Raw genomic sequence first — 13,338 nt, 5'->3', positions numbered from 1 at the left:
TTTTCTATTGGCTCTCTAGTGTGTGTGTGTGTGTGTGTGTGTGTGTGTGTGTGTGTGTGTGTGTGTTTTATTGCGCTTTAATTCAAAAGCAAAATGCACATAATTACAAAAACAAAAACTGAGTAGGCTATTTTGTCAATAAATGCTGGCATACTAGTGGAAAGACTTAAAAATGCCAGAATATTTTTTTTCGACAGGTCTGCGCACCTTACAAGTTATGCATGGAGTGAAAAGAACAGCTCTGAAAGGTAATTTCTTGTATTGAAATTGATAGGCCTTGCACACTGAATGCATGATTGTGAAGCCTAGTTTGACGATATAACATAATTCAGTTGACATTTCTATTGCAATGCTCTTCGAAAAAGCTGTTCATGGGCGTCAGTTACATTTCATAACATCTTTTCAAAAGCCATCCACGTAATTATTGCTTATCCGACACATTTTTGAAGGATGGATAAAATAAATAGTCGAATAAAGCTCAATGCGCTTTTGTCTTCTACGTCACCGGCAACTTTTGAACTTTTTCTCTTTTAATTTTTACACCGAAGAAAAATCACTTTGGGGACTAAATTGATGGTATGCTATTGATCAAGTCTTAGTGCTTTTGATAGCCTGTACAAATGAACGATCTACTAATTTCAAGAGAGTTACAGATAAATTGAAATAATACGCTATAGGCTAACCTGTAAACATGAAAGGTAGCCTATAGGGCCTAAATGGTGAGACCTGTGAATTTAACGAACTGATCATTTATTATTATTATTGTTGTTGTTGTTTCTTGGGCTTGTATTAATATCTCGTAGGCTATTCCTTTATACGTGTTTAGGTTGTAGGCCCGCAAAGAGATGCAAATGTTTACGCTACACAAAGCGGGTTGATTTTGATCGTGTGAAATTAATGGCGGGATTTTAATGTTTTCGTCATACAGACAAACCTTGCCGTGAGCTTGTCAGTCTTTGTTCACGGGAGACTATAGAAATATCAATAACTGCAGGTGCTTTCATGGACCACGATGGAAGGCTCTCGATGTCGTTGTAAGAATGACATCGAAAAATGTAGTAAATATGCAGTAACGTCCTGTAGAGTCATTTTACGGAGAAAAAAAGTAGGCTAATTAGCATAGTAGACAAGCGAGACAATTACCATGCTCTTCATTTCTGCGAACGTCCAGGAACTGGCGGAAAGTGCATTTTGTAAAAAATACCAGTGGGTGTCGCACTATCCTTACACTTCCCTGCGCAGCTCGAATTAGCACTCTGACCCCCTTCGAAGAGCAGCAGATCTTCAGTGTGTTCCAGTTTTGTGTTCTTCAGATCAAAAATCATAATGTAAAATATCTAAATTGATTTTAATAGCCTGTACAGCAAATACACAAAAGTCAGACGAGGCTACTGACAAAATTTCGTTTGTTCCCGTTATCTTAACAAATGTGTGCTTTATTTCTTTTCACCAAACGATTACTTCATATAAAATCGAAATGTAGTGGCTTGATAATTTGTGGACGAAAAAAAAAAGGAAGTTAAAGGAAAAGTCCGGAGTACACGGCAGCTATTTGGAGCCCAAAAGTGTAGGCTACCAAACGCGCGCTAACAAATATTTAAAATGTAGCTCATAATGTAGCCAATTTCGAAGCATTTACCGCACGGAAGAGCAGACGAGTAAAAACTGATCAGTGATGCCATTCGAAGCGGGTGAACTGAGTGAGTGACCTTAACTCCACTGGCGAGAAATAGCCTCTTACGAAATGATAGCATAATTGTTCATGTAGGCTATGTCTGTCATACGCAGGAAGATCCAGAATTATTACTGGAATCAAGAAATCACTTGAATATTTGAGCAAGGGTTGTGGCAGGATTATAGAAACAAAACAAGTGTAGGCTATTTGAATTCGACAGTCCGGAGTCCACTACAGTGTGTTTGCTATTAATTTAAACACAAGCAAAATAGACCGTCATAATAATAATAATAATAATAATATAGGCCTTTATATAGCTATTCGGGTTTGTAATAATAATAATAATTATTATTATTAATTAATTAATTAAATAATCCATAACTCTCTTCTTGTTAACAAAAGAAAAAGCTAAAGGAAAGGATATTATCTAAAACGAATTCCTGTTTTATGCAATGCAGTATGAATAATGTACACCACTTATATTGTCATGCTGCGTTCGTACGTTAAACCAATAGGCCTAGCTCTTCATTATTCATTCATTTTAACAAATATGGGGTGTTGAGAGCTATAAGCAAAATTATTCAAGTGAATAATGAACGTAATAAATGTGGACCTATTTTGTAAACATTAATTGTTTTCCCCTCATATTGCACATATGCGTTCACTGCAGTTCCATAAAACACACTTGCATTTTAAAATTAGCCTACATCAAATGCGAGTTTGTCTCATGGACAAATTCAGAATAATAGTTGTATTTATTTATTTTTTACTATTATATCCATCGTTAGAAATGTTGCTAATATTTATGCAGTTTCTATTTTTTATGTGTAGCCATATGGCCGACAAAATTGCCTCCATTTGCAACCCATAATTACGTGGTGAATGTTAAGCAATTGTAGTGCTGTATGAGATTTATCTGAAAGTGAGTAGAAGTAAAAATAATATAAAACGTCATTAAAATGTCACCGAACTACCTCAGACCCCGCAAAACAGAGTTTAAAACCCAAGAGATCGCGTTGACAACTGTGCATACCGGAACTTTTGAGATGCAGTAGGCTATGCACATTAGTAACCCATAATGGGATTGAACTCAGCTAATTTAATGAGTAGTTAGAGGGTAATAGACTCTTGTAGTCATACGACAAACAAACAGAGCTGAAAATATTGTCTGTCTAATAAACCTCATCCTTCTCCTGGCCAATAGAGAAAGAGAGTCTCTCATCCCAAACTAATCACAAACCCATCGGAGAAAATGAAAACGCGGAGAGACAATATAGAGGTGGGCGTTATACGGGCCCACCGAACTGCCAGAAAGTAGAACCTTCAAAAAGTTTGCTATACACAAAGATTGTCATTTGAACTGATTGTTTCCTGACAGAATTTCATTGATTACAGTCATTTGTTTAAACTACACTCTGCATTTCTACTTTTGTAGTCGAGTAGTACAAATCAGCATGTGTAGTTTACATCTAAACGTGCACTGGTTAAGCACTGAGGTGCGAGTAAAAGCGTCGTTATGTGTGCAACACAAATTCATGCTGAAGTACCTCGAGTCTCTCAATGGGATCAGCTGCGTATGTAAATTGCTCCACAGCTCTGTTTCTGAGCGAATCCGTTCCGTTTTGCTTGAATCCGCCTCTCCGCGCTCGTTCGTATTGACGCACTTAAAGACTCTTCCCTCAACCCTAAGGCGAGCGGCAGCGACCAATCACCAAGCCATTACAGGCTTCAGAGGAAACTGTTTATGTGACTCCAGAGCTAATTAGGCTCATGAACTAACAAATCGCTAGCACAACTGGTGAGGAACCGATCACATTCATGGATTGTCTGGAGAAGTCGGCCACCTCTCTCACGATGTGTTGAGCTGTGTGCTTTTGACAATTGTTTTTTTTACCCTTTCTTTAGTTGCCACTAACTTGCTGACAAAACTTTGGCCTTGGGTGTGGAGTATTTTTTAGTGCTAACGCGTGTACCGTTTTCGCTTAAACTGGGGAATCTTGACTGGTGAACCATGTTTCAACCCACACCGAAGAGGTGTTTTACCATAGAGTCTTTGGTAGCGAAGGATAATCCTTTGCCAGCGTCGAGATCCGAGGAGCCCATACGACCAGCGGCTCTCAGCTATGCAAACTCAAGCCAGATGCACCCATTTTTAAACAGCTTTCATTCCAGCGGCAGGGGCGTCTACTCGAACCCGGACTTGGTGTTCGCTGAGGCTGTTTCACATCCTCCCAACTCCGCCGTCCCAGTCCATTCAGTACCTCCTCCTCATGCTTTGGCTGCTCACCCACTGTCGTCCTCGCACAGTCCGCACCCTCTTTTCGCAAGCCAGCAAAGGGACCCTTCAACGTTTTACCCGTGGTTGATACATAGATATAGATACTTGGGTCACAGATTTCAAGGTAAGTTCCAGGAAAATATTTTATTCGCCAGTTATTTTGAGAGAAAAAAGGGCCAAACGGCCCAAGGACACGGCAGTTTAATTGATAATTAGCTAAATGTTACTTTTGTGCTAGATATTAAAATGCTGAAATTAATGCTATCGAAAAAAGATTATAACCATTTTATTGTATCGAAAACTATAGACTTTTGCTGTGAAGTAGGGTAGGCTACTGACATTAGCCTATACAACGGTTATCAGTAAATTGCTGGATGAAAATAACCTGGCGTTATTCCATATATATACACTAAGCTGGTTTAAAACTCATAAGTAAAGTATTTGTAACTTTTGTATTTGATGTTTTATAAATTTAAATTAATTATTTTAATAGGTTTAAATATTTATTTAGCGTGAACGGGTTACATCGCCTTTTAAAAGAATTAGCCTATAGGCTAGCCTAATAAAACCCATCGATTGTAGTGTAACTTTTTATCGATTGTAAAAAAAACTTTTATTACAAGCAATACGCATTTACATTACCAGGAAAAAACCTTAAGAGCAACGAAATAATTGAATAATCAAACGGAAGTTTAATTGTCGTTCGACTGTTTTTTTCCTAGTAAATTTCTCGAATTTCGCCTTTATCTAAAAGTGCATTTGCCTGGGTCCTTAATGTTGTAAAATTTACCTTTCATTTCCCTTAAAAACGAACGCTAATATTCATAAACGTTAATAAGTGTAATATAATCGTATTATTACATACATCGTAGCTAAATTACACAAATGTTATAGCAAAAATCTTTTCTTTTTTTTTTTTAACTTTTATAATATTCGGTATGGGAAAATATTTGTCATGCCAGTTTCTAATCGAAGCACTCGTAATGAAAACCTTTACCATGGCAAAGATACTCAAAGCCATTGAATTAATTCGAGGATATTATAAAATAAAAAGAGCCGTGCTGTATCTCCGTGTGTTTGATTTACAAATTTAGGAAAAATAATATTGTAGGCATCATATTTTGAATGATCACATGTAAATTAACCTTGTTTTGTCTCACATTTTAATTTGCAACAAAAGTTGAATTAGCTAGCTACTGAAAACATTATCGCTATAGTAACTTGTGCCAGAGAACGTGAAAGATGAAAAAAAAGAAGAAGAAAAAAAAACGTTCAACATGTATAGGCCTATTTCTATTTAAGAAGACCGGTTAATTGTGGTATTTTGTAGATTATATTTTTAGTAAGATGTTGCATGCTTATATAATGTTTTTAAACTTCAGGCCCTATAGCCCGCAATTAATTCGTGTGAACAAATTGAACGTAGTCTAACAATTATGTTTAGAAAGGATACTAATATTATGGTAGACGATGGGTTTTAGTTATCACCATTTTCATTACAGGAAACGAAACGAGTCCGGAAAGCTTCCTATTGCACAATGCACTGGCAAGAAAGCCCAAAAGGATTCGTACAGCTTTTTCACCATCACAGCTACTTCGGCTTGAACATGCTTTCGAAAAAAATCATTACGTAGTCGGTGCGGAACGAAAACAGCTCGCTCACAGCCTTGGCCTCACAGAAACTCAGGTAAGAAGTTGTTTATCTGTCTTCATTAGCGTGAACAGCCATACGTTAATGTGCGTATGGTTCTATGGATATAATACGGCCCAAATAATGCTATTGAAATCAATAGGCTCGTTCTCTTATGGTTAGACTGCACGTTAAATGTTAACAGCCTATAGGCAGTGTTTGCGTAACAAAAATGTAGTTCTGAATGATTCAATAAACAATAAAAGCTTTTAAAATTTAGATTCTTTATGTAAATATTTTCTAACGTTTAATCGTTCTCTTTGACAGCATATTTATTTGCATGTAGGCTATGTAGTCGCAATCAGTATTGGCGTTAGTAATAATTGGCCTTATATATGTATGTATATATTTCTTATTTGCACAGATGTGGCAACATTTAGATTTCAAGCTGATCATAACAGAAAATGTTCTTTTGTTTAGCGTTTGGTTTTGTTAAGAATCACACGCGTAAAGGGCTAAGCATTGTTCTAAAAGCGTAATGGTTTGAAGTGAGTTAAATCCACCATTTCCAATTCACCCCGGTTTTTGGTGAGGTTGAACGATTCCGTTTTGGGCAGAGGGCTCTTGTGGAAAATGTTTGGCAATTAACCAGTTAACCATTTTAAATGGACACTTAAAAGAATGAGGCGGAATCAGTGAATTTCCCTAACCATATTTAAGATCGTATTTGCGCGTATCGTTCAGTGGCCTGGTCGGAGTCTATTGTCCCGGTGACAGCACCGGCCCTTTTCTAAACGCCGCCTTTCAGAAGAGCAAGAGAGAGAAATGGACTACGAGCCACTTCAATGCTTAAATTAGCTCTCTGAAAGAGCATTAAATGTGCCTCACTTGCCAAGTTGTCAGTTGTGAGCTTTACGGATGATATGAATGATAAAGGTGATGAATTATCTAAAGACTGGACCTTACCCATGTGTGCTAATGTGAAAGGTTTTATTTACGGGAATAAGGGGGTGAATTGTAAATAGGCCATCTAACATACTGATCCGTGATAATAAGCGACAATGTCGGTGAAGTTACACTGGTATCAAACTATTATACACCCACATGCTGCAATGTCCGCTCAACAGTTCAGTTTGAGTTTGAAGCAGCAGCAGGGCATGCTAGTGATGATGCAACCTGTCGTTAGTAAACAGGTCAGGTGCACTTTAAATGGAAAGCCACGCCAGCCAGTCTTCCCTTCCCTAATTTCATCCTCACTTATCAGTAATATGTATTTAATACTTCATTTAAATTCTTTATGTTGTTTTAATTTATGCAGACCGAAGACACTAAATGAAAGTCGACCAGTGGTCTCGCGACTAGATTGACTGTGAGATACCTGGCGGTTCTTTGTCCGTCTAGCCATTTATTCTTAAGGCCCGTTAGTGATACCTTCCGTCAGGCCAACTCTCTTTGTTTAATTGTTTTATTCAGAGGCCAACGAAAAGCCTTTGTGTATTTTACGCTGATTATTTTCATTTTTCCTCGCCACAGGTAAAAGTTTGGTTTCAGAATAGAAGGACGAAGTTCAAGCGCCAGAAACTGGAGGAGGAAGGTTCGGATTCACAACAGAAAAAGAAAGGAACTCATCACATAAACCGATGGAGAGTGGCCACAAAACAAGGAAGCCCTGAGGAAATTGACGTCACCTCAGACGATTAAAAGACTTAAACTGTTTGAACCCGGGACAGCGGCGTGGCTTGAAGGATGTCACGGATAAGGATGCTGTGTACTGACAGAGGGAGTGGGTAAAGCCAATATCACATTTTGATTCTTCGAGATCGGCAGCTTGAGGGTGAGAGATCCTGTTGGTGGCACTGCTGTCACTACAACGGAACTGTCAATAATTTTCACGTTGCCAAGGCAAGGTGATTGACAGTGTGAGCTTTACGGATGATATGAATGATAAAGGTGATGAATTATCTAAAGACTGGACCTTACCCATGTGTGCTAATGTGAAAGGTTTTATTTACGGGAATAAGGGGGTGAATTGTAAATAGGCCATCTAACATACTGATCCGTGATAATAAGCGACAATGTCGGTGAAGTTACACTGGTATCAAACTATTATACACCCACATGCTGCAATGTCCGCTCAACAGTTCAGTTTGAGTTTGAAGCAGCAGCAGGCCATGCTAGTGATGATGCAACCTGTCGTTAGTAAACAGGTCAGGTGCACTTTAAATGGAAAGCCACGCCAGCCAGTCTTCCCTTCCCTAATTTCATCCTCACTTATCAGTAATATGTATTTAATACTTCATTTAAATTCTTTATGTTGTTTTAATTTATGCAGACCGAAGACACTAAATGAAAGTCGACCAGTGGTCTCGCGACTAGATTGACTGTGAGATACCTGGCGGTTCTTTGTCCGTCTAGCCATTTATTCTTAAGGCCCGTTAGTGATACCTTCCGTCAGGCCAACTCTCTTTGTTTAATTGTTTTATTCAGAGGCCAACGAAAAGCCTTTGCGTAGGCTACTTTACGCTGATTATTTTAATTTTTCCTCGCCACAGGTAAAAGTTTGGTTTCAGAATCGAAGGACGAAGTTCAAGCGTCAGAAACTGGAGGAGGAAGGTTCGGATTCACAACAGAAAAAGAAAGGAACTCATCACATAAACCGATGGAGAGTGGCCACAAAACAAGGAAGCCCTGAGGAAATTGACGTCACCTCAGACGATTAAAAGACTTAAACTGTTTGAACCCGGGACAGCGGCGTGGCTTGAAGGATGTCACGGATAAGGATGCTGTGTACTGACAGAGGGAGTGGGTAAAGCCAATATCACATTTTGATTCTTCGAGATCGGCAGCTTGAGGGTGAGAGATCCTGTTGGTGGCACTGCTGTCACTACAACGGAACTGTCAATAATTTTCACGTTGCCAAGGCAAGGTGATTGACAGGTATTACATGCAGCCCCCCGCCCCCCCATCACCACACTACCCGCACGACCTCGTAACAACTATCACAAAACATAGCTCAAATGCGCTAGGACATTTGCACTTCTGAGGTTTTTTTCCTCTCGTTTTATTTTTTTCAAGACGTGAACCTTCAGCCCCCCCCCCCAGCCCCCATACCCGCATCACCACTATCACAACACATAGCTCAAATGCACATAGGACATTTGCACTTCTGAGAGTTTTTTCCTCTCGTTTTATTTTTTCAATACGTGAACCTTCCACATCAAGATACCAAAATATACAACTGTTTTTGTAAAACTTGAATTGCATGGTAGAGCAATGAATTTTTGGTAGGTTAATGAATTAATTTGACCTTCTTTTTTCAGAGTAAATTTGTTTTGATTCTATTTTTAATCTGAGAAATGAAATGTTGTGTGCTTCTTCCTTTTTTTTTACAACAGTGTGCAGTCTTTGAATTTATGATTCTCGTGTTAAAGTGATTGTGAAAACAATATGAAGTAGCAGTGCTGCGTTATAGTGTTTTTAAACCAGATTATAAAAACTTTATTCAAGTTTACCACATACAATAGTAATTCTAATGAAAAATTCTCCATGACATTCCTTTAAAATGAAGCTTTACCATGACTCCGTAATCTTGGTGCGAATATGTGATCGGGACTCGCCCCTCCTCTAAAGAGTTGCCTCGAAGGATTAATGCAAGAACTGACGTTCGCCTAGGCAACAAAACTTCAAGCACTGAGCGTATTCCATGTATAGAGATACTAAAAGCTAATGTTTATGTTAAATCGTCTTTTACAAGAATGTAAATAATTTTGTGTTTGTGTTAAGTTTGCTACAATTTTAACACAAAGTATACTTCCAAGAAGTATGTAATTGTCAATATTTTGTCAATAAAATTTTATCAATATGTTGCTCCGAATAAAATTACAGCCTTTTTGTTTTACAAAAAGAGGCCTAAATCAAACTTTTGACCGGTATAGTAAATGGTTTAGGATGCATCCTGTTTTAGAAAGTCATTATTGGACAGTATTGTATGGATTGCACTGGCAGTTGTCTTCTTTTGATTCGGTCCTTTGGTGTCATTGTCCTTCAGGACAAACAGGCGAGGTATTGTAATTATCACTATTTTATCAATGGAATATTTCACCAGCTGTCTAATTAATCTGAGCGTATAAAGCATGTAGCCTAAAGGGGAAACGGACTGGTTAAAATGTAACACAAATAGAATGCTTACAACGGTCTTGAGCTCGATTTTTCCACAGCTAAGTGCTTGTTTTTTTTCTTGCCTCATTTGCCGCTCAGTCTGATAGACTGGCATTAACCAGTTTTATTTCCATTGGTAGAAGAGCAGCGTCTGGTCTGTTCAAGCTACAAAGAGTCCTGCGAGCTTTTGTGAAAGTGCAAATCAGTTTAGGCAATTATCATACGAGTAATATGTGGGGGAAAGGGGATGCATTGCCCAGTGGTCCACTTTAATCTGTTAATCCGTGGATCCAAGGGGGCCTGGTTGGACATAATTTAGTACAATCTGACTACCTCTCACAACGCGATAAGAGAAGGGTTGCAATGTGCCGCAAAATAGGAGCTTTGTTTAAAATCTTGTCGGCAGCAACGGCTGGAATGTATCTAGCCTTCGTTCTCAGTTCTTGTTTTTTATGAATAACAGACTATAGAATGCAAATATGAATTTTATATTTGTATGTAAAATACGTAAATTCATCTATTTGGCATCCATTTAAAAAGCACATTATCCTTAAATAATCGTCATTTTATAAATAAAGTTGCATGAAATAAGTAGTAGGCTACTATTATTTTATTTAGCAAGCGTGACAACATATTCCGAAATCCCAAGAAAGACCATTGCTGGGCGTTTTCGTGTTGTCCCCAAAACTTTTAATCGTAGTTTGATAAGGTTAAAATTGTCATTGGGCTACACATACACAAGGGGATTTTTGAACAGTCTTTGGACTATAACGGTAATAAAAAAATCTGCGGAGAATACTATTAGCTTTGAAAAATCCCTAAAAGCTTTATTACAAACCCAGCTTTGAAAAAGAGGGATTAGAAGGCTGAAAGGGTCCCACAATAGTTAGAAGAAAAGGTTTCATGCTAATGAGGTTAATGCCCTTTGTATCTCCGGACTCCACAACTTCATTACTCCTATCTCGGGCAACACCGAGCGGCTCAGAGCCCACAATCCACTCGAGCTGTTCCCTACCCTGCCTAAAGAAGGATTTGATAGCAGCCCTGTTCAAACTAGATAATTATATCTTTTCAAGTTGGAATTAAGATAAAGAAAGTGCAGTGAAGGCGGTGAGCCTTGATCCGCTGCAAACAAATTTGGCGCACTTTCTCCCTCCGTTGTGCCTCAAAAGACAGGACACCCCCTCGTTACCGCTCGTTCCCATTTATTAATTTTGCATTGCCGATTTAAATGCGCCTGGTGTTTTGCATTTAATGCTGGACAATTAACTGAATTTAAAGAAGAGAAATTATATTTCGCCAAATAGAACAGGCTTAGAATCTTTTTAGTATTTGTTAACGTTATTTGAGTTGCGAAGATTAAATTAATTTTAAAGGACCTGAGTGTGCCCCAGTAAAGAGCAAAAATGCAAGGGCATTTGAGAACCGCAGTAGGCAAGGCAACTTACATTAGCCTGATTTTAAAGTATGTGTTTAATTCAATCATGTGACAAACACATTATTAAAATAAAAAAAACCTCTTGTGTTTAAATTATTTAAATATTTTCGAGAGATACAGTCTCTACCCACAAAAAAAAAAATAAAATAAAATAATTATTTGCAAACAGTTAGCGGTGGACTATGACTTCGACCTTGGTTAGGCCTATTAATAGATTTTCTTTTCTAAACAAGCATAAGGGCCATGGAACTCGCTGTATTGAGAACCTTCTGACCCGCTTAGGTTACCCCGTGCTGCGATAACTTGCTTCAGAAGCAACATTAACTTAAACGTTCAACAACGCCACGCTTATGCACAGGGAAAACGATCAATCACAGAGGGCCATTGCCATAATTCATCATACAGTGAGGGGAAAAAAGTTGGTGTAGCTTCCAAATGCTTGCAGTGGTTTCTGAAATTGAGGTCTGGGTTTTCAACCCAGGTGAAAAACCTGCGCCATAGCCTACGAGTGATGTTAATTATCCGTCATTTAAAACAACCTCCTATCAAATAACCCCAATGACCCAAAACCTCTAATCTGCAATTACTAGCTTTAATTACGTCCGCTGATCCTACTAAAAGGCAGTTTTACAGTAGGCTACGCTGGACAGTCTGGACTCGTGTGCAAAATAAAGTTAGACCTATGCCTTGATTAAAAATACACTACATGCATTATAGCAACGTATGTCACCGTATTGATGTAAGATTACCTTTAATTTTTTTTTAAAAGTGCGATGGAGATTATTGTGCAGAATGTCATCCGTTCTAGTTCCACTTCAATTTATTGACAGTTGGCAGAAACATAATATAGGCCTATGTCTTTTGATCGAAGGTCCCGCACGATCCGAAATTATTTGCAGGCTTCTGCTTTATAGCTACTCTATTTCCAGAGTGCCGCGTTCCATGCAACTGGCCACTGAAGCTGGTTTGAGGTGATATTTATAGCCAGAACTGAAATGTGACGTCACGACAAACACAATCTATCCAGTTTCACAAATTGCTTTTGAAACTGATCCTTGTAATGGGAGAATGAACCCCCCTCACAATTCCCGCGGCCTTGCCGTAAGGTACAGCGATAAATATACAAGACTAATGAGCAATTACAAAATCATCACCCTTCAAATAATTTACGTTACAAATTAAATAATCTTAGATGCTCCTTTTATTATTAACGAAGGAAAGCCCTGAGAGTTTCCATTCTTAAATTGATGCAAGTCTGGAGTAGCCTAAATTTAGCCACAACTTCTTAGTATGGCACACAATTAGTGCGACGGGAATTTAGGCTATTTCATTTTTGTAGCCTTGGTCCAGTGCATTGTATTGTACAGCTGACAAATCCTGTAACTCGGCTTGAAGCCTCCTAACCCCACCCCAGCCCATTCACTAAACTTACAAATATCAATGGGTCAAAGGTAAAACGCGGGTGACAGCAGCGGTGACACTGCTGAGACTTAAACGATCCCGTGTTATGGTCTTCACCTGCATTACTATGATGGCTCAAAGGGCCACTTCACTGACAGATTTAACAGCATTACATTTTTCGGCTTTTTCATCCGCATTTAAAAGTCTATTCTCATTTCTCTGCATACAAAATACAGAGATGCAAAAACGTGTCAAAATCTATTGTTAGGCATATTAATGCGTCACCTTAACGATAGTAGGCTATGATTGAACCTTTTTGGTACTGTACTGACTTCAGGCGAATGCATTAGTCTCGCAAAAATGCATTTATATGTAGTTATTTGTAGATTTAGGTCCCTGTTTTAATTAATGGTGAGTTGGAAACCACAGGAGGATAACCTTCAAATCGCACAACAGCATGCAGACAAGCTATGAAAAAGTCGACGGATTAACGTACGGAATAACCCTTTTTTTTTCTGAACTAGATCGTTCGTATTAAGTAGAGCATTATTTATCGTGTCTACAGCTGTCAGATAGCTACAAAGGCGCTGAACTATGAACAACTTTCCACAGTAGGCCTATGTCCAAAAATGTCTTCTTGACCCCAATAATAAATAGCGTGAAAATACCGTCAAACATTAAAACCATGTAATCAAAGTAGACATTTCGGAATATCATAAAGAAATAATTTGAGCTTTCGTAAGATTTATATATATATA

The 13,338-nt window shown here is 38.3% G+C and overlaps 1 protein-coding gene across 1 annotated transcript; it reads left to right on the top strand.

Annotated features, from left to right (window-relative positions):
- Positions 1–3,385: 3,385 nt before the first annotated feature.
- LOC107698729 (homeobox protein EMX2) lies at positions 3,386–8,654 on the top strand. The gene is made up of 4 exons (XM_016499828.1): positions 3,386–4,077; positions 5,456–5,640; positions 7,117–7,490; positions 8,510–8,654. The coding sequence occupies exons 1-3, from the start codon at positions 3,687–3,689 to the stop codon at positions 7,282–7,284; spliced, it is 744 nt and encodes a 247-aa protein (XP_016355314.1). The 5' UTR covers positions 3,386–3,686; the 3' UTR covers positions 7,285–7,490; positions 8,510–8,654.
- Positions 8,655–13,338: the final 4,684 nt, after the last annotated feature.

The sequence above is a fragment of the Sinocyclocheilus anshuiensis genome, unplaced genomic scaffold, assembly GCF_001515605.1.
Source record: "Sinocyclocheilus anshuiensis isolate Anshui unplaced genomic scaffold, SAMN03320099.WGS_v1.1 scaffold1015, whole genome shotgun sequence".
NCBI classification, from domain to species: domain Eukaryota; kingdom Metazoa; phylum Chordata; class Actinopteri; order Cypriniformes; family Cyprinidae; genus Sinocyclocheilus; species Sinocyclocheilus anshuiensis.
The sequence above is the reverse complement of the archived record's forward strand: the minus strand, read 5'-3'. Positions and strand labels throughout refer to the sequence as shown.